This window comes from Lingula anatina, chromosome 1, assembly GCF_051362555.1.
Source record: "Lingula anatina isolate TDL-2025a chromosome 1, LinAna3.0, whole genome shotgun sequence".
NCBI classification, from domain to species: domain Eukaryota; kingdom Metazoa; phylum Brachiopoda; class Lingulata; order Lingulida; family Lingulidae; genus Lingula; species Lingula anatina.
In genome coordinates, this window is record NC_141767.1 from 12,224,653 (window position 1) to 12,251,441 (window position 26,789).

The 26,789-nt window shown below is 34.0% G+C and overlaps 2 protein-coding genes across 6 annotated transcripts in view; one reads left to right on the forward strand and one right to left on the reverse strand.

The window, feature by feature from the left end:
- The first annotated feature begins 56 nt into the window (after window positions 1–56).
- LOC106171242 (xanthine dehydrogenase/oxidase) lies at window positions 57–18,018 on the forward strand. 2 transcript variants are annotated; one of them, XM_013551501.2, is made up of 35 exons: window positions 57–213; window positions 2,697–2,835; window positions 3,251–3,420; window positions 4,276–4,436; window positions 5,138–5,214; window positions 5,411–5,481; window positions 5,869–6,064; window positions 6,416–6,471; window positions 6,647–6,793; window positions 7,138–7,240; window positions 7,593–7,741; window positions 8,145–8,255; window positions 8,465–8,531; window positions 8,617–8,711; window positions 9,252–9,416; window positions 9,831–9,953; window positions 10,110–10,199; window positions 10,354–10,411; window positions 10,672–10,821; window positions 11,059–11,138; window positions 11,397–11,506; window positions 11,753–11,857; window positions 12,467–12,545; window positions 12,679–12,790; window positions 13,000–13,080; window positions 13,504–13,613; window positions 13,753–13,866; window positions 14,066–14,227; window positions 14,491–14,619; window positions 14,897–15,027; window positions 15,280–15,411; window positions 15,704–15,827; window positions 16,030–16,126; window positions 16,423–16,530; window positions 16,815–18,018. In XM_013551501.2, exons 1-35 carry the CDS (start codon window positions 202–204, stop codon window positions 16,883–16,885), a joined length of 3,885 nt encoding a protein of 1,294 aa, XP_013406955.2. In that variant the 5' UTR covers window positions 57–201; the 3' UTR covers window positions 16,886–18,018. The 2 variants fall into 2 exon arrangements, with proteins under 2 accessions (XP_013406955.2, XP_013406957.2); XM_013551503.2 differs by having other exon boundaries at window positions 6,650–6,793.
- LOC106171243 (rabphilin-3A) overlaps window positions 16,990–26,789 on the reverse strand; it is a 42,655-nt gene continuing 32,855 nt past the window's right edge. For all 4 annotated transcript variants that reach the window (XM_087001325.1, XM_087001330.1, XM_013551507.2 and 1 more), the window contains 7 exons: window positions 26,518–26,597; window positions 22,230–22,304; window positions 21,869–21,978; window positions 21,437–21,560; window positions 20,879–21,036; window positions 20,410–20,588; window positions 16,990–20,216 (listed from right to left, as the gene is read on the reverse strand). In XM_087001325.1, coding sequence (XP_086857451.1) covers window positions 20,086–20,216; window positions 20,410–20,588; window positions 20,879–21,036; window positions 21,437–21,560; window positions 21,869–21,978; window positions 22,230–22,304; window positions 26,518–26,597 — 857 coding nt within the window. In that variant the 3' untranslated portion in view covers window positions 16,990–20,085. The remainder of the gene's footprint in view (window positions 20,217–20,409; window positions 20,589–20,878; window positions 21,037–21,436; window positions 21,561–21,868; window positions 21,979–22,229; window positions 22,305–26,517; window positions 26,598–26,789) is intronic.

The following is a 26,789-nucleotide window of genomic DNA, read 5'->3' on the forward strand; positions in this document are numbered from 1 at the left end:
TGTACATAGAATTTTATTGAAAAAATAATAATTTTCAATCTGTAGCAGTCCGTAGGGATGACCTTTACCTTGTGGGTCGTGTTTTTATCACGTGACATGATGCGACCGCATTTGGGGAGGTGAAAGACTTACGTATGCACACACAGATGGGACATCAGGCACAATGAGCGACAGAACAAGCGATACTTTGCGTTGCCCAAAATGCGGAACGAGGTAGCAGCATAATAGTGACATAATTGTTATTTTCTCTATTTTTGTTCTTGTTTTAAGAAAGTTTCATGGTCTTTGTTGTTTTTTTTGTGAGTTAGCGCCGCATGCCCATTTTGGACAGAGACCCATTTTGGACACTTTGTGTTTATTTTTTGTTGTTTTTGTTTTGCTTAATTTATTTGATGGATCAAGCGTACATTGCATGCACGAACTTTTTTCTGTCACATAAGCACATCTTTGGCTTTAAAACATGATGCATGAATCAACAAATGGCTGCTTTTGTGCGATCATAATATACGGTAAATTCCTTCTTGTACAGGTGTATGATAAATTTCGCATTTAGTAGCATACAGCATTTCACAGATGAGCAAGGCTAGAAAAGGTGATATTTCTTGCCCAAATTGGGTCGTGCGACGTTAGCTGCACAAAATACCTGAGCCTGGGTAAATATTGCTGGGTACAGCTTACCAGGACATAAATTATAATCATTGTGTAAAGTGCAATAGGGCATGAAATGAGGTCTACCCAAAATGTGCAATACATCGCAATATAGTTCAATACACCAGAAAAAAAAGAAAACACAGGACACTGTCATTCCTAAGAAAATAGGTTGATATAAAAGCAAAGTATACTACTAGATAATTTTATTAAAATACCATAATTGATACAAATTAGCAAATAGGTATGGTTTATTAATGACGTACAGGTTGTCCACTATATTGCAAAGAAGAACCACTCATCAACATGGGAGATGACCAGACAATAAACAAGTCGTGGCAAAGTTGTTTCAGTGATATTAATATTTCACATATATATATTGCCCTGTATATTTTCTTTTAAATGACCGTTTCCCTTGTTTACTTGCATCTGGACTCGTTTTCGTATTATGCTGTATTGTGGTGTATTGCACTTAGATAGACTCTCCGAAACAGCACAAAGTGGTGCTTTGAAAGTCGAGTCACACGCAGACATGCACATTCACACACAAGTTTGTAGGCTTTGTCTCCAGAGTATGCTTAGACTATTCAAATCTGTGTTTATCCTGGTGATTATTTTCATCTCTGCCTCTGACACATGCCACCTCTGGGTCACACTGTGAATTCCTGTACTTAAATATAAACAGTATGCCCTTAAACTTGTACACATAGGTCTTTGATTTTCTAATGTATTTCCAAAATCAATTAATGTATATGATGACTTGGACCAATGCCTTTGCTATTTGTACATTACCAGCATAAATTATATGTACTGTACATGTGTCATGCTTAAATAGGTGCCAAACGTCTGCCAAAATACTGGTTCATAGTACACATACATGTAGGTACTAGCATGTCTGGTGATTAACATACATGAATAGCAACAAATTTTGAATTTGGTCAGCAAAAATTGATTTCAGGATATATTTAAGTAATATAAATAAATCTAGAAATAGCAAAAATGGAGTAGCAAAAAAAGAAGGTATTTATAAAAACAATTTAAATGTATAGTAACATGTATGGGTGCTTTCCCAGAGATCTATTTAGATCGATCTAAAGATTAAGATTTAGATCGACCTAACTCCCTGGGGGTTCACGCTAAATTGCAGTCAGCCGAGCGGGCACCATAGTTAATTACCCCCTTTTAGTAGGCGGGACAGACGCTTAAGCTGGTCAAGCTGACAGTAATCTAGTGAGACTCCCTACAGGGATAGATCGTTCTAAAAATCTATGGAAATGGGGTGTATGACTGGGTTAACATGCTTAGATCGATCTAACAGGATAGATCCATCTGCAAGGAGTTTCTCATTAAATTACTTTCAGTTTAAGTGGTGAAGATGTCTGACATGCCTACTGCTAATCAATAATTAATTACCCCCTAGCAGCTTCAGTAGGCATGACAGACATTTAAGCCGCTTAAATTGATAGCAATTTAGTGAGAATCCCCTCTGAGATAGAGCGATCCACAGTTAGTATGATAGGGTCCGGGAATGGTCCCTATGGTCAAGTGAATACATGTAGCTGGTTCCACACTGAAAAAAAGAGTCATCAAAATTATTCTTTTTAAGTCATAATGTGTCTCAAATTTATGTTTTGATCTTCAAATAATTATTCTGATTTTGAACCATATTTCATTTTATTTGGCAATTATCAGTAGAATACACATCTGAGATGTACCTATTTTGGCTATTTACATAATTTGATGAGATACATGTACTTGAGCACTATTGGGTTGGTGCATCATGTATGGATTAAATGTCACTAACTTGCAGTTTGTTGATAGTTCAGTAGCTCACAATGTTAAGTGAATTGCAGTTTGCTTTCAAAAAAGTTTGTTTTTAATCTATTTATTTTGTTTGTTTGTTTGTTTTTTTTGCAGTTTGATATTTAAAGTAAAGTATTTTTTTTTACAACAAGATGCTTTTTATTTCTTGATACTCGTTTTAAATACCATATTCTATATGTATAATGACTATATGTATATGCACTGAATATTTTGCTTGGTTCTAGTCATGTTCCACTACAAGTCAGCTTGGGCTCTGGGTATATTTTGGAACATGCCAGTCCTGTGGCTCTGAATTCAAGTTTAAGAAGTCAACACAGCTTGAGTCAGCCATCTCCTTTAAAGTAAATGGAACGCTTTGTCAAGGTACGTACTTGTGGAAGAGACTAGGTGAGGCTGTATCACAACTTTTGGTTGGTATTTATATGCTGTCCTCTTGATAGTATATAAGATACTTACCAAACGTATTTAATTTTCTTTTGCAAAAGTAGATAATTTCTTTTCGTCAGTATATCTGTTGGATTTTTGACTATCAGAATTGTAAGCTAATGGTTGACTGAATAAGATAAATCCTCAAAAAAAAATTCTTAGAAGATTAATGATTTACATATACTTTTAATGTTTAAAGAAAGTGGTGATATTGAAAAAGGCTATATAACTCATGATCATTATTTTAATTAGGGATGAATGCAATCTTAGAGATTACTACATTTTAGTACATACAAAAATCAGTTTTTGAAATATTAACATCTATTTTTTTTCTGTTATGTACATCTTCCAGTTGATAACAGGTTTGAAGCTGAGATGTCCTTAAATGAGTACATAAGAACGGTGCTCAAGCTGACAGGAACAAAGGTGATGTGTAATGAAGGGGGGTGTGGTAGCTGCCATGTGACCATCGCCAAATATGACCCTATCACCAAGGCCAATAAACCACAGACCATTAATTCTGTGAGTACAAGGGAAATGTTGGACAAGTTCTTGTATACTGTCCCACAAAGTTTATTTAGTATTTGATCTTTGATTTAAGAAGCTAAAATTTGTTTTACTATGATACAGTTGTTTATTTTCTATCTGGTTTTGATGATTAGATAAGGCAGCTAAGAATGAATGGTATTTGAATAGCAGACTGACTTTGTCAGTATTGTCCATTATCTGTTAGGTAAGCGTGCACTGGATCACTGATAACATCACAATTTTAGATAAAGGTGTCTCAGAGGTGTTGCTCTATATCAACAACATTGTATATATATATATATATATATATATATATATATATATATATATATATATATATATATATATATATATATATAATACAGTGTAAATAATTCACGAAAAAACATGTTTTGCAAGTTGTGAATTTTCCTAAGGTTGCTTGTAGTTTTTGCATATGAATAAATGGTACCATTATCATGTTGACTTTTGGCCTCTGTATACCTTTGGCCCATTTAGACTTGTAAGTTATGGTAGTTTTACAAGTTATCCGTACATTGTAGTCACCAGACTGTTTAGAGCAAAGGACAAGATGTACATTCCTCTCATAATTTTTATTGCTAAAAAAATATAAAATTGTTATTTTAGGTGTCAGATTTATGAAAAAAAAGCATATTCCCCTAAAATACCACATACATAATGTCATAAATATATTAATATATTTCCTCTTTGGTACATGATTCTGATTTCTGATTAGTAAATGTTCGATGGCTTGCTGCAAGTTTGGAATCTAAATCAAATAATAGTTTCATATAATTTGAAGTGCTAAATGAAAAATTTTTGAAGTGAACACATTTATCAATATTTCAGTGTCTGTGGCCAGTGTATGGTTGCCATAATCTGGAGATCACCACAGTGGAGGGTATAGGGGACAAGTTCTCTGGTTACCATCCTATCCAGAAAGCACTGGCTGATGGCAATGGAAGCCAGTGTGGGTTCTGTAGCCCTGGAATGGTCATGAATATGTACAGGTAACTAGCTTAATATAGTGTTTTATTGGGGAATAGTCCATAACTGTAAACATTTTCTTTGGCCCAGGGTTTTTGTGCATGTTGGTTGTCTTTCAGTGTATTCATCAAAAGTCCACAGATAAATCATAACTGTAACTTGACATCTGTGATGAACCAATCTGACCAATGCATGCCCTGGACCACAACATTACATTACATTACATTACCATAAAAATTACCCTACCACATATCAAGGAGGTGCAAAATTTTCACTTATTTATTAACAATAATAATCAGAAAATATTTTGATAAAATATCCTGTTTTGGTAGTTTCTCTCAGATTTCTTAACAGTTGCTGAAGTTTGTATGAAATGTTAGAGTTAGTAAATTCCAGTCAAAGCTAGGCTACAGAGATTTTACATCTGATCAAGACATCCTCTCTTTCCATCACAGAATACAATAATAAATCAATCCTTTCAATGGGTAAAATTGGGAATTTTATAGATATTGTATTTCTTAAGTCAGAAATTCTTAAAATTGAAACATTTCTATTGAGAGATAGAAACAAAATTGAAAAGCTGGCTACCTTACAGCTCTATCCAATACAGTAAAGACACCACAAATGCTACACAAAAATATGTTTTTAAAGATTCCCAAATTATGTATTTTCCCCATTGAAAAGATTAAGTCATTACAGTAACATGTTTATGCGATCCTTACAGTTTCCTTGGAAGCAATCCCAAACCTACTAAAGAACAGATAGAGGATGCTTATGATGGCAACATATGCAGATGCACAGGTACACATATTAAGGCAATACTGACTTAAAGCTCTGAAAGTGTAATATGTGGACTTAATACAAATTAGAGTGATTTACGCCTGAAGCTGAAGCATGCTGTACATTTTATTGGTGGCACTGTGGTATTACGTTACTGCATGAGATGAACAAGTTAAGCTAAAGAGGTATTTAATGTGCTGTAATGTTTTTTCCACAGGGTACAGACCAATTCTGGATGCCATGAAAACTTTTGCTGTGGATTCCACAGACCATGTTATAGACATTGAGGTGACTTGAATTCATAAACATAAAGATATAAAGAGTGGATTTCGTTAAAGACAAAAATGTCTTGTTTTTACTTACTTAGTCTTTATGAGTTTGACTCATTGGTTTCTAAAGTTGTAGATGATTGTGTGTTCTAGCTGGCCAGATTGTGTTTTGTATTCATTTGAAACTATACGATGCCATTTGATTGTGTTTATATGACTTTATACAATTTATGCACACCTTAATGCATATAAATCTTTAATCCAGAATAATAAATTTTATTTAAAAATTGCTTGCCTGCAGATGGTTACCATTTATTTTGTCGTATGGAGTTTTAAATATCAACATGCGTGAATGTGCAATGTAACCTACTCGTACATGTAGTAATTTCAAGATTATTTATATTAGGACCTGTCCAGCAGACAGTGCCCTAAGACTGGTCAGGCATGCACTGGACAGTGTGGACCTAAGTCGGTCAAGCCAGTACACTTGGTGTTGAGCACATCGCAGTGGCTGATACCAGTAAACCTGCTGCAGTTATACCAGATGGTGGTGCAGAATAAGTCAAAGCCTACCAAGCTTGTCTTGGGAAACACAGCAGGGGGTAAGTCGGCAAGGTGGATCTGTGCATTGTTGCTGTGTCATGCCTCCAAGTTTTACTGTTAGAACTTGTTTGATTGTTCTTCTATTTAAAGTGATGGTCAATATTTCGTAAAAAATTGTACTATATTATTTCTACAGTCATATCTGGAAATAGGTCAAGTTTGAGTTATGTCATGCATCGTTTTTTGGTCCCATCATCCAGAACTGTCAATACACATGCCCCCAGGAGCCCAGCCTAAATCATATTATTTTTACAAAGTGGATTTTAACTTATTTATGAGCTGACCAACCACACATGAAATCCAAGGTTACTCTGTGTTGGGTTGTCTCTGATTCTTGCTTTCCTTTCCAGGAAGCTATGATGTGTACATTGATTTGAAGTCTGTACCAGAATTATATCAGTACTCTGTAAGTACAAAATTACAATTATTTTATCATTATTTATTTTATTTGAATTTAAAAATAATGTCGTTATACCAGGGGTGAATAAGCACACACCTGTCAGTTGTTAAGCAGATATTTTATGAAACATAAAATTTGACTGATAATTAAGTGATTAAGTACATTATTGTCACTCCTTTAGAAGAATGCCCCAGTGACCATTGGTTCCAACTTTAGCCTGTCTGCATTGATGGAAGTATTGACTGAGGTTGCTACACTGCCAGGATATAGCTATTGTTCCACACTGGTCACTCACTTGAAAAGAGTGGCCAATACCTCCGTCAGGAATGTAAGTGTTTAATCTACACACATTTTTTAATTAGTCAGTCATAATCATTGGTATGCATTTAGTTCATGTTTGAATTTCAGTTTAGTTTTCTAATTCAGGATTCTCCTCTTACAAAAAGTAGTCTATATATAGTAGTTATATTGTTTCATTAAAAAAATATAAAAATAATATACAGTATAGGGTGAAATGCTCACCCTTATGCAAAACAGAATTCTATTTAAGCTGAATTAATTGCTTAATTATAAAAGATAGTAATACCTTTTAAGATAGATAACATTGATGTATAAATATGAATTAAGCTATTTGTATGGATTGAATAATATAGAGGGGATTTTTTTTCACAGGCAGGAGGGTGGGCAGGAAACTTGATGCTCAAAAAGAACGATCCAGGGTTTCCTTCTGATGTTTTTGTTATTCTTGAAACTGTTGGTGCAGTCTTGAACATTGGTATGTTACTCTATATAGTAGATTGTTCTGGGTACATTGTCTGGATTGTATGACTTTCTCAAATCATTACTCGCACATTTGTTTTGGAGTCAATAAGGAATCTGTCATGATGTAATTTTTTCAAGGCAAATTTGCAAGTTTACCAATGATGAATTGGGGAAAAATAGTTATTATTTTCTTTGCTTTATTGCTGAAACGAATAAAATAAAAAACATCCAAAAATGGGCCAGTTGATATCATTGACATTAAATAAGTTAATTCAGGTTGTAGGCAATTTATTTCAAAAGTAGATGCATTAACATCTTTAGTTTGTATTCTCACTGTACTGATAGTATTTTATACATATATTCAGCTTCTTGCCAGACACAGGTTGTCTCCAGGATACTCCTTACAGACTTCCTGGCGATTGACATGTCACAGAGTGTCATTCTCAACGTTGTCCTTCCAACCATGACTGTCAATGATTATGTCAGGACATTCAAGATACAACCAAGAGTTCAGGTATCATGCTGATTTGTATCTGATTTTTTATGAAAATATTGTTTTGAAGTCCATATTTTCAGTCATGCAAAAGCTTTCTTAAAATTCTTTATTTATAGGTACTGCCAATTTAAGCATGTACCCTGTAAGAGGCTTTGATATAACATTTGAGACATAACCAAAAGCCTAGGTACAAACTAATTAGTTTTCTTTAAGTGATCATCTGTCTGAACTGGTGAAAAGTGATATATATTTCTTCCTAACATATGTCTCTTGGAAAGAAAAACAATCTTTGTGATTATATTTTTGGGAATGTGTACTTTGTAAAGGAGATGATAGAATGAAGTCTTCAACTTTCATATTCTTTTATCTAAATTATAGTATTCTTTAAATGTTATTCTACATGTGCTGGTTTCCCTTACAGTCCAGTCTTGCCTATGTCTCGGCAGGGTTTCGCTTCAAGGTGAACAACAACACTGAATATAAAATAATCCAACAACCATCAATTGTGTTTGGTGGGATTAGTTCAACATTTGTAAGTATTTGATTGTATATATTAGGTTTGAATGTCAGAATCTTGTGTACGTACTATATAATATAGATATCTGAATATATTGAAGTATTTAAATTATTGGTAAATAACTAGGAGATATTTTCTTCTTCATATATATGTTTTTTATGAATTGAAATGTTAATACTGTATTTATCTTACTGTATTTATGCAGAATACATATTGTTTTATAGGTACATGCCTCTCAGACTGAGGAATATTTAACTGGAAAAAGCCTGCTTGATCAAAAAACTTTAACGGGTGAGTTAAATTGTTTGACCCTGTAGTAGCTTTTACATTGTATTTGTATCAGTACTTTTTGTTAAATGCTTTTTTCATGTTATAGGTGCCTATTCTACTCTGGCAAATGAGATCAGCCCAATGCTAGAGGAAGGTAGTCCAGACTATAGGAAGAGGCTGGCTGTTGCTTTATTTTACAAGGTCAGGGCAGTGACACAATATGCAGTCTTAAGATATTGCTTGCAACACCTGAATGGAAGTTGTCTTTAACAAATTATATTTAAATAATAAAAAAAAATGGAATTTGAACTTGTTGAGGACAGTAAAGAGCTGAGGTGTCATGTTATAGATTCCTGCAAAAGCAAATCCCAAGGTTGAAAGATCCTTTTGCAGCTGAATTCCTGCTGATTTAAAATAGCATGAAAAATATTTTCTGCCCTAGATCCATATTTCATGTGTTGTGATTGATATTGCTAATCTTGTTAATAAGTACTAAATGTTGATAGGTCATTTAACTGAACAAATTTTTGGAAGAGCTGAAAGTGTACATCATCTTGGGTTTTTTTTTTTTTTTTTTTTTTTTTGTGTTGAAATCTGTCAGTGGGGATCAATATCTATGTGAGAAAGATAGATCTATTAGCATTAGTAGCTTTTCAGTGGTGCAGTTTGTTTTGCCCATTGTCAGATTGAAATGTGTTTTGACTGTAGATAGATATCTCAGTTCATTTGTGACTATTCCAGTGTGTGCTGAGCATTGTGGGAGAGAAGGCTGGTGCCAGAATGAGAAGTGGAGCCACCAAGTTGATTGACCAGCGCCCAGTGTCTTCTGGCCAGCAATCCTTTGATACTGACCCTTCTAAGTACCCTCTGAATGAACCTATGCCAAAAGTACTGGCCAGGCAGCAGGTAGTGCACGGCTTTCAGTATGAAAGGGACTCTATGATAATTCTCCAAGCAATTAAATCCGTTGATATTTTTTATAGTACTCTGTTTGTAATCTATTGCTCAGTGATGATGCTGCAGTCAGTTCAGAGTTAATGTTGAGATTGAAACAGTTTTCTTGTATCTTTAAAACCTTTTTGCTGATAAATCTATGCTAAATTTCTATCTTGAACTAAAAGAATTTGATTGGAATATTGAAGTAGAAGTACATCTATCATACTGATAGTCAAATGTTGGTTTTGAATTAGAATTCAAACAACTCCTGCTGGAAATTGACACGATAAAAATTTGCCGAAGTAGATTTAGTCATCAGAAATGTAATCCTGTTTATCTCAATCCAGTACATGTATCTTATCTCTCCCAATTGTTATCATTCAGACTGCTGGTGAGGCAATGTACATCCTTGACCAACCTGCCAAGCCAGGGCAATTGTATGGTGCCTTTGTCACCTCCACTGAAGGCAATGCCAAGATTGCAAGCATTGATACAGCAGTGGCTCAGGTTTGGTCAATGGGTTTTCTTTATTGCAATATTTTTCAGTTGGTAACAAGTTATTTGAAAAATGTAACAAATTCTTTAAAAATTTAATTGTTAAAATTAATCAGCTGATTGATGGAGTTATTTGAAATTTAACTTATTTCTGTATTGTATTTTCAGAATGTACCTGGATTTGTTCGCTTCATTTCTGCTAAAGACATCCCAGGAGAAAATGATGTTATGGGAAAATTTGGACAACAGAAGGAGATGGTAGAAACCAGGCTATTTTTACTTTTATGTTTTTCCTGTTATGAAAATCTTAATGTTTTCTGGTCCAGATATAAAATATATTTTCTATTATATTCTTATTACTACATGCGGCAATCAGTCAGATTTTTTTGGACGTTCATTTTTTATTATTCAGTTATTTGTAACAGACCAAGTGGAGTATGCTGGTCAAGCCATTGGACTGGTAGTGGCTGGTAAGGCAATATTATGTATACATGATTTTTGTAGCATAGCCTTAAATGGGTTGCAAGGTGATAACATAACATGTATATTAATCAAAGCATTTGCTGGCCATCTTGTAGTAATTGATTTACATCTGTTAGTCAGGGAGACAAAATCAAAGAAAAATATTATTATGATTTTTTTTTGTGATGGCAAATAAACACGCCCTCAAAAAATCACTATAAAAGATAAATAGAAGAACTGAAGTACCACGCAAAATCCATGTCTCCAGATACCCTGGCCCATGCTGAGGCAGCAGCCAGTGCTGTCCAGGTGAACTATACAGATGTGCAGCCACCTATTGTCACCATTGAGGACGCCATTGCTAAGAAATCCTTCATCGAACCTTTTGTGGATGAGTTTAAGTTGGGGGATGCTGATGGTTTGTTTATTATATATCATTATATTCTTAGTGTTTAACTTGAGTTTTTATGGATATGCATTTTCCTATTTATTATATTTCATGGCAGATACAACTGGAACTTGTAGCTATGGCATTTTGTGAACTTTTGTAAGTTGACCACTTAGATAAATATATAATTCAAACAATGTTAAGTTTTACTTTGCTAAATTTTGTTTTGATATGATGTGTACTTTGAGTGTTTAATATTTGTGTCAGCTGCTGTGGCGGGGGCACCTAAGAAGATCAGTGGTCAGATTAAAATGGGGCCTCAGTACCATGTTCACATGGAGACACAGGTTTTCAATTTTTTCATCTTTTCTCTCTTTACAAAGCATGTTTTGGCCACTCATAATTTGTGAGTAACATAATTTTGAACAAGAAAATATTAGTGCTGTCATACAATGCAAATAAGCAGTCTTACAGTCTTACAGACCTACAGTGAAACATGCAGTAGGCATTTATTTTTATTTGTTGTGAACATGTGGATATAATTTTGTAGTGTTCTTTTATTTAAAATTGTATTTTTATATAATGAAAATGTATATATTTTACAGACAAGTTTTGCTGTGCCCAAGGAAGATGGGTATGATGTTTACTGTTCCACTCAGTGGATAGACCTGTGTCAGCAAGCTTGTGCCAGAGTTCTTGGAATACAACAGAACAAGTAATGAACAAACCATATTGCTTTGGTTCCTTGTTAAATTAGCACTGTGTTCCACAATGCATTTAATATGTATGTTAATGCCAGTGTTAACATCAATATGATGTTGAATGAAATGTACATGTGCATGTGTCAGGCAAAAATGAGATTAATACATCCTAGATCTCCTTTAAAAGATATAAATTTGGAATACTAATAATTCAAATTTAAGCATTGGATGGGAATTTAAGTCATTCATTCATGTTCCAGAATTGACGTGAGTGTACCTCGGCTGGGTGGAGCATATGGTGGGAAGATCACTAGGAATTCTCCTGTGGCAGCTGCTAGTGCCCTGGCTGCTTATGTTACCAGGAAGTGAGATTGCTTTTTATTTTGATCTGGATAGAATCTCTTTCTGTCTTATAATGATGTAAACTTATAAATTGTAGAGCATTAGTTTTCTGTATATGCATCAACTTTTATTGCAGGTCATTAAAGTACAACTTTAAAGATGCATATGAAAACAAATGTCACCACATAGTTTCAAAGGCATCATTTCACATTACCCTAAAAAGGATATTTAATCAGATTTTTCTGCTTGCTTGCTGTGCTGTATATAAACAGGGCAGATAGGTAGGTCAGGTAAGTAGGTGAAATTTATGACCAAAAATTTAAAAAGTGTCGGTTAAAAGCTTTTTTTTGGCTGATTGAGTGATTAATTTGGTTTATCCTTGGCATGTTATCTTTATTTGGGGTTGGATAACTAGTAGATGTGGTTTATATGCAATAATGGGAATCCACACTCCATCATTGCTTGGTTCATATGTACCTTCAAATTGGATGTGTTTGTGTCAGCAAAAATATGAACATTGATATTATTTAAGAATTTATAAACGTAGACTCTTCATAAAACAAATGTGAAAATTTCCTAAATTGAGAATTATTTTAAAGATGAAAGAACTTGAGAATATTTTTGTATTATAGGCCTGTTCATATTCACATGAGTTTGGGAGCCAATATGAAGATGCTGGGGAAAAGAATCCCATATGTTGTTAACTATGAAGTAGGTATATGCAGCAATTAATCAAAGATAGTATTTTATATAAATTACCATATAACAGAAGATTTTCATTCAATTAAAAGGGTAATGAAATGCACAATTTGAAAGTAATTGACCTATTATGTTGATTTGTTAGGTCGGTGTGACTAATGATGGAAAACTTCTTGGAATAGTGGTCACTTACTATGCTAATGGAGGAATTTTAGCCAATGAAACTGCCATGCCACTACAAGGATATATTGATAGTGGTAAGAAAAAAGTACTTTTTTAAAAAGTATATCTTAATTTTGTAATCAATGTTTTTCATTACACAGATGGAATGGTAATAGTGAATTTTTTTATTGTAAATATGTATCATTTGGAATTTGTAAAATTCTTTTTCATATTTTTTGCCATATCAAGTCTTATTTGTGTGCCTGAATGTGTTCAGTTAAAAGACTAATGTATCTCTTTTCAGTTTATAACTGCCCCTGCTGGCATATTATTCCAAAGGGTGTGAAGACCAACACTCCAACTGCCACTGCATGCAGGGCACCAGGTAAAGAAGTGTACAATTGGTTCAAGGACAAACCCCCGGCCCTCCCCCCAGTCAATTTCCATTATAGTTCGCCACCATTTCACTTTATACATATACTTGTCCTACTGCGTGATGTTCTCTCTGGCACAAGAAAGTTTTTGAATTATCTGGGGCAGAATTGGCAAATTGTCCGGGGGGTGGGTTTGGGGGGGGGGAGGGGGGTCCTGATACCTGTAAGGTTATTGCTTGTGTGCTGACAGTTTTTTTTGTCCAAATTAAACTGTTATAATTCATGTTGGCAGTTTCAGCTATATTCTCTATTTGGATAGAATTTGTCTCATTCAGTAGTATACAGAAAAAAATAACATAAAAAAGAGAAGTGGCCCAAAAGTAGTTAGGAAGTTGGAAAGTTGCATTACTAAACTGACAACATTATTATCAAAGGTTCTCTTGAGGCCATCTACTGGATTGAGGTCATCATGGAACATGTTGCTAAGGAGTTGGGAAAAGATCCTCTGGAAGTAAAGCAGGCAAACTTTTACAAAACTGGACAGGTAACAACATTTTATATCTGTAAAATAACGTTTTACATCTGTAAAATTTGAGTATTTGATTACTGTTTAGTTTAGACAGGTAAATGAAATACTGTTCAGTTCAAAAATGCATGTGTTTAATATTCTATTTGAAATTTAGTTGACCCCAGTGAAGATGCCCCTGACCTATTGTAACATTGGCCCAATGGTTACTGCTTTCGCCCAGTCTGCAGAGATAAGCAAGAGAAAAGCAGATGTGGCTCTCTTCAACAAGGTAATGTAATGGGGATGAGTATAGTATATCACCTGTGTAAATTGCTGTAAGTATCAGGTGACATAACTGTCTCACTTCTCACTTTTCATTGGGCTGAGGAATTAAAGAAATTAACTAACGTGAATTTGCATGAAAAAAGTGGAATTTTAGAAATTTAATGTGATAATTATATTCATTGTTGCTGTTCTTGCACTTTCAGAACAACCGCTGGAAGAAGAAAGGACTGTCTGTTGTGCCACTGAAGTGGGGAACTGCCTGGGCTACCGCTAATTACAATGTACTGGTAACAATCATGAATGGAGATGGTTCCGTAGCAGTGACACATGCTGGGATAGAGTCTGGACAGGGAATTAACACAAAGGTATATGACCTTTTGTTGTTAAACTGATTTGTATGTAAAGCAAGTTTTGCTACAGTTGCAAATGTTGAAAATCTGTGAGCAATGTTGTCAGAAATTTTTTTTTTCTTTTTTTGATTGTGTAAGTTATGCAGCATGCCCTTTTAGAATAAGAGTGAATGTGAAAGTCTGTAGAGTATCAGTGATGCACACTTTTACTGGTGCAAGGACTGCTCATTTTGCATAGTTTTCTCACTAACACATATGTCATATCTTCTTATAATCAGGTGGTTCAAGTATGTGCCTATGAGCTTGGTATAGATATCAGCAAGGTGTCTGTCAAGGCAGCCAATTCAGTGGTCAATGCTAACTCTATCACTACAGGGGGAAGTATCACTTCAGAGATAAACTGTAAGGTGAGGTTGTTTTTGAGTAAGTGTAATTTATTTATTGATGCTGAATTTTTTTCTCTTGTTCTTTGAATAAGACTGATGCTGTTAAATAATAACCTTTTAAAAGTAAAAAGAATATTGTGTAAATTTATTGCACTCTGGTAGAAGCAAGCAAACTTGATAAAAATTCCTTAGTTTTGACTATTGCTCATTGTACTGGAAAGTGAAGCTTAAATCCTGCTGTGTGTGCTGCTACACTATTTGAAAAGATTGAAAGAAATATTGGTGAATACTATTCCAGGCAGTTATTGAGTGTTGCAAAATGTTGAAGACAAGGATGGACCCTGTGCGACAGAAAATGGTGGACCCCAAATGGGAGGATTTGGTGAACAAGTGCTTCCAAGAGAATGTTGACTTGTGTGCAAGATATTTGTGAGTTTATAGCAGATTGATATATAGTTATGTTATAATTTGTTAAAACTTTCAGGATATTATCTGAGATCTGTGATATAATACATGTATGAAGTAATCTGCACTGAAGAGATCATAGCAGACCTTTATCATACTGTGTTATTTGAATATAATGTCTTGTCAAACAAAAGTGAAAGAAATGAATTAACTTCAATACCATCTCATGTAAACCTTTCACTTGAAACAGTCCAAAGTCAAAAAATTCAATTTCAGTGTTGTTCCAAATTCAACATACATGTGGCAGTACAATGTCTATGGCGTCACTTGTGCCGAGGTGACAGTGGATGTGCTTACTGGAGAGCGCAATATTGACAGAGTGGACATACTGGAGGATTGTGGAGACAGGTGAATATGGTGACTTGATTTATTTTGATGTTGAATGGTAGCTTGGTAAATTTTATTCTCGTCAGAATACGGAAATTGTAATCAATATTTATTGAAGTAAAGAATATTTCTTGTCTTGAGAAGATTAAAGTGAAATGCAGATTCAAATTTATATGCAAGTTACAAAGATTTTATATTGATTACACAGGCTTGAATTACAAGGCACATCAGACATTGTAATTTTTAGTAAATAATTTAAACACAAATAGTGAATGATTGTCATTTTATATAAGAACATTGACTGGCATTCCAGCATGAATCCTGACATAGATGTGGGACAGGTGGAGGGAGGTTTTGTCATGGGACTGGGTTATTGGCTGCTGGAGGATATAAAGTTTGATCCCAAGACAGGACAGAACCAGAGTGCTAGTACCTGGGTACAGTTCATTTTCACATATAGGAAATAGCACATGTTAACTGTTATAGTGTATTTATACTAAGAGATACAAGTTTTGCTTTTTTTAGTTATCTGTTTATGAAGCTAAAATCTGGGGATGCGTAACTAGGTTTATATAATAGACTGGTAATGGGTACCTTTAATGCTATTGATATCAGTATTTTTCTGTATTTTTATGACAGTCTTACCATCCACCTTTGTGCAAAGACATACCAGCTGATTTCAGGATCCAACTCTTGAAGAATGCTCCAAATCCACTGGGAGTGCTTGGGTCAAAAGGTGAAATACTTTTACATATATACATTTATATGTGTATGTGTTTGCATGTGTGAGAGAAAATGACATTACAGGATTAAGTAAGCGTGATCTGTATATAAACAGATCATCCTTTTTCATTAAAACATTTAACAGTCTTCTGCTGCAATCATCAAGGTTTAAGGATTAATATGTAAGTAATTTTGATTGGCTTTTATTGTTTAGTCCAGTGCCTGTTTTTTTAAAACAGGTGATGGTTAATATCTGTTGTTGAACTTGTGCAAAGTGGTAATGGCACTGTATACTTTGTAATTTCCCAGCTGTGGGTGAACCCCCTCTGTGTATGAGCAGTGCAGTGTTGTTTGCAGCCAAACATGCTGTGGAGGCAGCAAGGCAGGAACTGGGAAACACAAATCACTTCCAACTTGGTACAGTAATAACATTATTGTGAATTTGAGGGTTTAGGTACAATAAAATGAAGTGCTGAAAGTCTGTGAAAATGTGTCTGAGCTGCACTGCTGCTCTGTACAGACTCCCATTTTCAAATATGAAAAACAAAATTGAAGTGCATTATAAAAGAAGCTTGAGAGATTATTATATTTTATGAAAACTAAATGGTTTAAAGTTTTGTTGAGGTTCCTCATATTTTGAATAACTGACTTTTTGAATAACTAACTTAAACTGATAGAGTATTGAAATGTTTTTATTACAGATGTGCCTGCCACTGTTGAGGCATTGCAATCAGCTTGCCTTGTAGACCCCAGTCAGTTTACCCTGCAGTAGCCACAGAAGATGATGGAATAAGAAGAATTGTAAGAAATCTAAAGATGACATTCAAATAAATATGCCAATAATTGTGGCACAATTTTGGAAATTGCAATAACACACACCTTACTTATAGACACATATTCAAACATTCAAGTAGACAGATGTGGTTGGGAATGTGTGCAGGGAAAATTTCTTTGATTAATAAGGTGAAAAATTATTTAAGAAGTATTAGATGCTTGTTCAATTTTTATGCCCAGTAGCTGTTAATGTGAAATATGTGATATGTAATTGATTACCTTTTTTCAAAAAAGTTGCAAGGATTCATTGCTTTAGGAAGAAAAATATAATATTTATTACAAAGATATATACGTTTTACAGGGATAACTGTTCGAACGAGATTCAGATTTCACTATAAATACATTACTTGTAAAAAACCCATAGGAATGTAGTTTATTCCATTTTACAACAAAAACAGCAGTTTTAGTCTGGAATCTGTGCTTGCCATCTGACCATGTGGACCTTTATAGATAGCTATACCTCCATAATAATTTCTTAAGAGATTATTTTAAGAAACAAGCCTATACAAAAAAAAAAACAAAAAAAAACATGGACTAACTGTGAATGTTAAAATGGATTCATAAACCATTGGTAAGTTTGGGAAAAATCATCATTTACCCTAGGAAACCAGTTTTTTTTCCAAAACAAAGAGTTGTTATCTCTTTAAATTTTATGCAAGTGTTTTTCTGCGCACAATATCATGTAGCCTATGAAGAGTTCATGAAGAGTTCAGTCATAATGTAAGCCAAGTTTTGTCTTCTAGCACATTAAAGGCATATGCTGAAATAGACCATATGCTACAGTATATTGGTTTTGGGATGCAATATTATTAATTAAAGCTTATGAGAAGAAAAATGTTTTTAACTGTGATATACTTTTCATGTATTTATTCTAGAGTTGAACAATCTGATGCAGAACAAGTTATTCTGGGTAGTTTAAGATTTTTGGAGAGTTGTCAAATTTCCTTAGGAGGATGCTACAAGTGATCTGTATTTGAATGCTATGTATTAGCATTTAAAATTCATAATGGTGCATATTGTATTCTCCTGTTTAATTGCCATAATAAAAGGAATACAGAATATTAATATTTACACGAGGTGTAATGTTTGCCATCCTGTGACATCAATGTACATGGACACTAAGTAGGCACATTTCAAGTCTTATTTTGGTGTTTAAGGCATGGTTTCACATTCCTTTAAGACTGAACGAAAACACAAAACTTTCTTTCACAACATTTATTTAAGAAAACAAAATCAAAAATTTATTTCTAAACAATGTACAATGTTTGCAAAAAAATTACTCACTGTACACCAATTTCCTTACCAGTAAATTATTTAATGTCTAAACATATTTCAATAACCTGAATAAATGTAGAATTTATCTAGTTTTAGATTCTGCCAGATTAAGTTGCAATAAACCATTTCAAATAAGGCACTAGTCTAGAAATAAAACAGGCAAACTGAAATAATATCAGTGGTCTAACAGAATTAAGTTGCATCTGCATTATTTGGAAAATGTAGCATGCATATACTCCTTCCATCTATGTCAATTGGTAACAAATCATCAAAATATTGCATATGAAAAAATCACTTTATATCAATGTAGCTCCCAATTTAATGTTGTAACAAAAATAAAAAGGGACTTCAGGTTGGTCCTCTGATCCAAAATGCTATCTTGTTTTTATCATTTATGTACAGAGCTGTCAGTTCAATGATTTCATTACAGCAAAACCATAACATTTTTATTTACTTGTACCCTTACTCTCTGTACTACAAAAAACTTGGTACTACTTGGAATTACTTATAGCATGACATTTATCTAAGCCTTTCCCAAAAATACAACTCTTTAAATCTGGAATGCAGCTGTATCTGAAGATAGAAAAAGTCAAAAAATACTAAACAGAGAAAAACCACCAAATCTTGCACACCTGCAGCACCTTAATCAAGTGCATTGTTAAGATCTTTCAGAGATCCATCTGCAAATCCTCTGATCTAACAGTACAAAAACCCTACAGCAGTTTATAATTAGAAAATGGAACATCATATAATATCATATAATATCCATCAATGAAAATAAAATTATCATTCTCAATTGCACAACCCTTAACTTAAATCCTTATTAAGTGCTGAACCTGTACAATATGAGCAAGAGCAGAGAAAAGTCCAGCGACAGGAAACAACTACGTTATAAGCAAAAGCTTCATTTAAAAGCACCTTAGAGTATAATAAATACCTATAATGAAACAACTTCCATACTTCATCAGGTTTGATCTATTTACACAAAAGAAAAAAAAACAACACGATAACATATATTGATTTATAAAGCATATTTGACAAATTTTAAAGATGAATAATTATATCATGTAAGTTTATTCACAGGAAAAAATTCCACGACCATTAATTGGAACTGACTTAACTCATTGTGGTTGTTTGCTATATCAGACACTAATATTATAAGATTTGCCAATGACATTTGAATAATATCTTAGATATCTAACATTTTAACTAAAGGAATATTTATACATAAGTAAATGTAAGATGGACTGAAGGCTGAATTACTGTTACTAGTTTAACAATTCAGACAACTTGGTGGATTACTCCACTTGTCTGGTGTACTGACAAGGCTTTCCAGTACAGTACATACTTTAATTTAACTTGCACATCTGTATCTCTCTCTCGCTGTAAAGAACGTGTGCACAACATGTCATGCAGCTACAAGTTAGAACCCAATTTGCATTTCTTTTTAAATCTCTTCAAGAGGCTTAATGAGGAAAACCCTACTCTGCACAGATATTGGACAACCAATGGCAATACCCTGGCTAGTTTAGTCAGATTGAATAAAGCATTAAGTGGACAGGATTTTTTGTGCTGGAGAAGGAAAAATAGCAAAACAAAAGCTGATATGATTGCACTTCACAATAGACTGAGTTGACAAACAAGAAGTGACACTTCTACAGTAAAATGGCTTTCTTAAACTTCTATTCTAAGAGAGGAAAATAGGTCACCGAATGAAAACAGATGCTTTCCTGTGCCTTTTGGATTTTTATGACCGAGTCGCAGTGCTGATACTATTTGAGATAACAGGGTTATCTTGCCCATACAGTAAACTGGTCCAGCCATTTTTGGATTGTCTTGCTCTTTATCCACTTGTGGTGACATCTACGGACTATCTGGAACAACATCTGCTGACAGAATGTGCCAATACTCGTGTTTCTTGTCAGGATATTTGAGTGTTTCAAACCAGTGTTTCAGTCTGGTGCCTTTGGCAGTAATTCCCAGCTGGACACCACCTGAAAGATGAATTTTTGCAAAGTGGATATGGAAGTCAAGCTGTCAATATATTATTGGAATGTAAAATTTTTTTGTATTTTTTTCCGTTTGTATCTCTGTCCACATTATGTGATCTTTTTGCTCACAATTATTTTTCACAAGGATTATATATACCTGACTTTTTACAAGTTACATAAGATGCTTTCATCTTACCTATATAATCACTATGTCTCCCAATATCTTTATCCCACACAGTGAGTTCTAAGGTCTTTTGGGCCAATTCATGTTTTGGAATTTCATACAAAAACTCCTCATTGTATTCTGGATTTAATGTCTTCTTCTTAACAGTGGTCTTTTGTTTGGACTTCTTTTCTTTGTCAGGCTTGAGGTAGCTACAAACAATAAGGAATTGTTATAAAAACTGCAGGAACAGAGAAGTGCTGAGCAACAAAACATTGGAGGTGGTCAGCTTCAGAAAGTTTTGATCGTAAAATGATCATTATAATCTTTGAAACTGTCTTACTTGTATTCATTTGTGATCATTTTTATTTCATTACCTAATGTAATGCATGAAAGTGCTTTATAACATGTACTAGTATATAACATTTTTTCAAATATTATCACACATAAATGATTTCAGTTTGACTTAAAAATACTTCTCAAATCAAACTTCTTCGCTTACACTTTGACATATGGATCAGAGAATCCATTACTATCCATAGGTGCCAACTGCACACAGCGCACTATGCCAACCAACAAACTTTGCTTGGAAGCTTTGTATGTCAGAGACACCAAGATCTTGCCTCGCTCATGTGCAACAAGGTCATCATCTTTTTCCAGCTAGTAAGGTACGCAATAGAATAGGAATTTCAATATTAACATTTACATGATGGAATGGGTAGTTTCTTGCACTCTGTTGTTATATATATATCAGGGGTGGATTTAGGCCGTCTTCTGGGTCTTCTGGAAGACAGTCAGATTTTCAAGTTTACGTTGATGGTTATCTAATTTTTTCTGTTGGAAGACGGTCAAAATTGGAAGATGGATCAATAAAGATAATTTGGAAGACTGTCACAAAATATCTCTGGATCCGCCCCTGTATATATATTTGTTCTTTATGAAATAGAAATAATATAATGTAAAATACTCGACAATGTGTTACTTCTTACCTAAGGGTATGTATGTTGTATTAATAATATTTACAGCAAATGGTCCTTTCACAACATTTTATTTTATTTACCGGCATCTGTCTGTCCAAATAAACATTGAAATTCTTGAGTTGATGTGGCTTCAAACATTTCAGTGGTACCCTAGTTTCTCCAATGAAATCATAGCCAAATGCATCCTCATCTAACACAGACAGTCTGGAAAATTGTTATATTTAACAAAATGTAACATCGATTAAATTACTCTACTCCCTTGACAAAAACTTACCAGTGAAACATAAATGCCAGCTAAAATCTCCCAACCAAAAGACAGACCATTTTCAAATCAAGATGCTCAATTTATCCAGGCAATGATGAGAAAAGCTGCACTCCATTACAAAAATGAGGTTTTTAGCTTATAGATTGCTAAAAAAATCTCAATCAGAAAAGATCTATTTTTCTACCATCTTAAAAATTTCCAGAGACATGTCCTTACTTCAATTTCATTTGTATTAGCAAAGCATTACCTTAATGTTTTCCTCTGCAAGTCTTCTTCTATGACCCCATGGTATGTTAACGTTTCATTCCACTCTGGGTTCAATGTTTTGTGTATAGTTCTGCTTCTCAGTTTAGTGGACTGGGGACAGAAAAAAATTTTACAGAACACATTTCAGAATGCTTAAGTAGGATTTTCCTTGGATTCACGATATGTTATTTCAACAGAAGCAAAAACTTTAAAAGAATAATAGAACTCTCAACCCAATTAATATATTGCCCAAGATTAACCTAGAGTCCTTGGTTTAGGATAACAGAAATTTTCACTTTCTTGTTTTAAAAGCGAACCATTTTAAAACTGGCACCAATGACCAAGGGACCATTTTACTTTACCTTTGAGGCACCAGGCAGTAGGTGGAGTTTCACATAAGGATCTGACAACCCATTGGAATCCATTGCTTTTAAAGCCTGAAGAACAGGGTGAAAGATGTCTTCACAAGTCAACTACCAATTCACTGGTATAGAAGACTCAATAATTCAACTCTGTTACATTTATTTAAAACTAGTGTAAATCAAATATATGAAGACCTACATTTCTACAGATTTTGGATAATAAATTCCATTGCATGCAATAGATATCAGTACCCATTCAAATACAGAAAACACTGCATAATTGTGTTGCAAGGTAAGGTATGTCCATTATTTTCATGTTCTCTTTCCTGCCTGCCATCTAAACACAAGTGATTATCAACTGTAAGAAAAGTGCCCAATCCACTTCAAAAATGTGCATACGTGTATATAAATAAAACACAGTTTACTTAAAGTTGTGAGGAATCTATTTTTTATCTATACAAAAAACTGCATAACATACAAATACTCAATCTTAAGGTTAAATAATACAGTGTGCACTCTGCACTACATGACTACGAGCGCATTCTCAACGAATTAAGCCAGGCTTTACAAAGCCGGTGACCTAAAAATGGCAGACGTACATGAAAGAAAAACCGCCTAATCTTTTAATAGTCTCTCCGCCACTCACACGCCTCCCCACACGTCGTCCCTGCGGGGTACAGTAATTAAATCTCGACTCCGAACATTAATATTTCCGTGAATATCTCTGGTGATATTATCTCTGTAGATGGTCGATTCATTGCTGCTCTACGGGCCAAATTATTCCTTTTTCGTCTCTGCTTTCAAAGATAATAGAACAGAAGAGCTTTTTTCCTTCGATCGCCTTCAGCCGCCATGCTTTCTTCACCACGAGTTTAACTGATGAGCATGCGCACTTAATATTTCTCAGGTAGCTTCCGCATGGCGAACGGAGACATGATTTTATTACTGTACCCCGCAGGGACGACATGTGGGGAGGCGGAGAGACTATTAAAAGATTAGGCGGTTTTTCTTTCATGTACGTCCGCCATTTTTAGGTCACCGGCTTTGTAAAGCCTGGCTTAATTCGTTGAGAATGCGCTCTACATCTTTCATTTATAAAGGTGGATAAAAATGCACAAAACTTTCAAATAATTATAGCTCAGCACAATTTCACTCCATACATGTACTACTGTATAATGTTCCCTCTGGCACAAAAAAGTTTTGATTCAAAGTAAAGGCCTCCTACACAGCCATGCGGCATTCAATACAAAACATGTACTTTAAATATTTAATGCTGGCATAAAGTAGTCTTTTTGATGATGGCTCTGTCTTTTCCCAGTTGATTATTACATTTTTAATCAGGATGGGGCAATTTGCCCTTAGGCTAATACTAAGGTAAAATAGGAACATTTTAACCAAGTTTTCCCTAAATGCGAGCCACAGAAGGTGAATGATAAGGAAAGGTATTTCAGATAATGCATACATCTCACTGACCTGATGATTTTCGAGATATTTGGTGCATTTTTACTCCACCCAATTAAACTGAGCACAATAGCAATGCAATAGATATTCCCTTAATTGTCATATAAATCAAAACTGACTTTGGTTTTATCACCAATACCTCATATTATTTACAATGGTCAGGCCTACACTACACAATGTGTTTCATATATGGATACATCAAATTTGAGTGCATAAAATTTATACACTGAAAAAATGCATCACAAGTCAACATTAAACTGAATGACAAACACAATATCATTCTGAAAAATCTGCATAAGTATTCTGAATGCTTCATCTTCTCCTTATTATTTATATACATACTAACCTTGAGGTTCTGTTTAAGTCAGCCACACCAAGCAAGGGAAGATATGCATACACGTGAAGCAAAGGATAGACTTAATCAGTTCATGTTCAGGTTGATAACATAACATATATATATATATATATATATGGGGCAGAATTTGGGCTCACAGCATACATCACATAGGGATTATGTATAAAGAAAGTTTATATGTGTACATTTTTTTCAAACTGCTTTTAAGTGCTTCATGTACCATAACACACTGTAAGTTTACAAAATATGAATAACCAAGTTTACTTCACTCTGAATGCTATAAAGAAATAGATTATTTTCCATTTTCTACTTATTATTTCTCTTTTAAAAGAAAATACAAGATTTTAATTATCTTCTTCAATATATAAGTAACATTGAAAACTGTGAATCAATTAACAACCATTTAATACATTACTTTGGTGCAATTGCCAAACTATTTCCTCAAGAATTTGCCACTTAAATGACAATATAGTTCTACATTTTATAAGCAAATAAAGAGCAATGCCAAGAAGCACATTTAGTTGAATAAAACGTTGTGAAGCAGTGAGTTATGCAGTCTGGTGTGATTCATATTTAAGATAGGTCAATTTGGCATATTTAGAATAATATGAGGAGCACATAAGCAATCATTTTTTCTACATGTATTTGCATAAAACAAGTTACTCGTAGCACACTTTTTGCTTTGAAAAAAATAACAAACAAAAGACAATGAAATAATAATAGTAATAAAGCATCCTTGTTCAAGCTGCCATTACAAGTAATATGTGCATGATGATTTAAATATAGAGCTAGACTGGTTACACAATGTTCTAGATATATAAATATAAATATATGATACATAAATCCTACTGTTAACTTATAAAACATTAAATATATACAGATGTTTATTACCTTATTGTAATAACTTCAACATAACACTAACTACAGTGATGTTAATGTCCGTAGGCTCACTCTTTCATTATAAACTGAGGCACTTCTTAAAAATTTTTAATTTATTTTTCATTATACAAAATGGTATCAAATAATCAAAGATATCTAAGCCAACTTACTCGAAGTTAAGAGTGAGCCTAGAATATAGTGCAATTTGAACTCTGTGTTATGCGGTCTGAGAACAGACCTACTGTGCAGTCTACAACTTAAATCTGCCTTCTCATACATTCCTATGGGTTAATACACACTAAAAGAAATAGCAGCATGCAGTGCTACTTCATGTTACCAAGTATAATAATAATAATTATAACAACAACGCATGTCTTCATGCACATAACAATCACACAACAAGATAATATTAATGCTCATGCTAAGGCAACACTTTTTTCAAATCCAGTTTAATAAATATACGTGTGTGGTGCAACTGACTGGTTTATTGCACCCATATGGGTGCATGACAAAATATTTACACGAAGACATGATATGAATTCTTGTTTGTTGATACACTGCACAATATCATGTGGTCTTGAAATGAAACTGTTGGTTAGAGTACCATGTTTTCAGATGGAAATACACATCAAAAGAGTTTTGATCCTACATCCCCTTTTTATCAATTGACATTTCTCTTTCCTTCTGTCCTTCTATTTCTTCCTAATGTTGGTATTAGACCCACAGTGAAAGTAAAAACCCATGTTAACTGGACTGGTTGACAGAAGGGTTCTTTAAATGAGGGTTGGAAAAGTTTAAAATAAGCAAAGATTGCTAAGACAATTACATTTTTAAAAAAATCGTAAATATACCATTTAAAAAGACGATAGATAAGATAAAATTGCAAATTAAATCACTGAATATTCTTTTGATTTCAGAAAAAAAAACATTGATTGTTACGGAGAAAAAATAGAAGATTACTCTCTCCACTTGGGTAAGGCAAAAAAAAAAAAAAAAAAAAATCCACTTCAGAAATAAAATCTCACAGAAATGATGTATTGCTATGAAACCATTAACTTTTCATCATCATTAACCATGTTCACATACTTCCAGAACTTGTGTTCATGATATACTACTGGGTATAATTTCCCTTCGGGATAATCTAATCCCATATCATGGCAATACGTTTTAGTAATCAACTTTATGCTTAGACTTTCAACTGTATTCTTTGACTTAAGAAAAAATTCAGCAACCGAAATACTGGACAAAACGAACTAGTAGTCTGTTCAACTTGGATGGGTGCCAAGTTTTAAGTCAATGAGACAGTTCACTTATATACGTCAGCCTGGGGAGAGTGATGTAGAGGGGCAAGAAACAGATGTATATCTTCATAGCAAGGGGACATTTGCAGAACAAGAGAGATGGTGCCCTGTCTTAATGTAAGCAAAACCAGCAACATCAAAACAATGTACATTTCATTCAAATAGTTAAATATCTTTGAAAACGATAAAAGCTAAACAATAACAAGTGCATTCCATGTCAAAAACTTGTGTGAATTTACAGTCAAACATACTAAAACATGACGGCTGCAAGACTTGATGCATGTGTTCTTACCCTAGCTCTGATTAAGGTGCAGTGGAGTGCATTGCCCATGGAATCATACATCAGTGAGAACTCCAAAGTTCCTAGAGAGACTGAAATGACATCAAAATCTGTATCACTTTTAAAGAAAACATAATTAAAAAAGAAAAAAACATATGAAGACTCAGCCCAGAAAGCACACACACACGCACGCATGCATGCACGCGCACACACACACACACACACACACACACACACACACAGGTAATTATTTTTTAGCTCTTCAGATCCTGTTGGAAAAATAA

Bases quoted from the DNA above. Each gene is read 5' to 3' on its own strand.
- LOC106171242 (XM_013551501.2), top strand. The intron at 8,532-8,616 runs GTGAGTTAAATT...TTCATGTTATAG, and splicing joins TGATCAAAAAACTTTAACGG to GTGCCTATTCTACTCTGGCA. The intron at 13,867-14,065 runs GTAATGTAATGG...TTGCACTTTCAG, and splicing joins ATGTGGCTCTCTTCAACAAG to AACAACCGCTGGAAGAAGAA.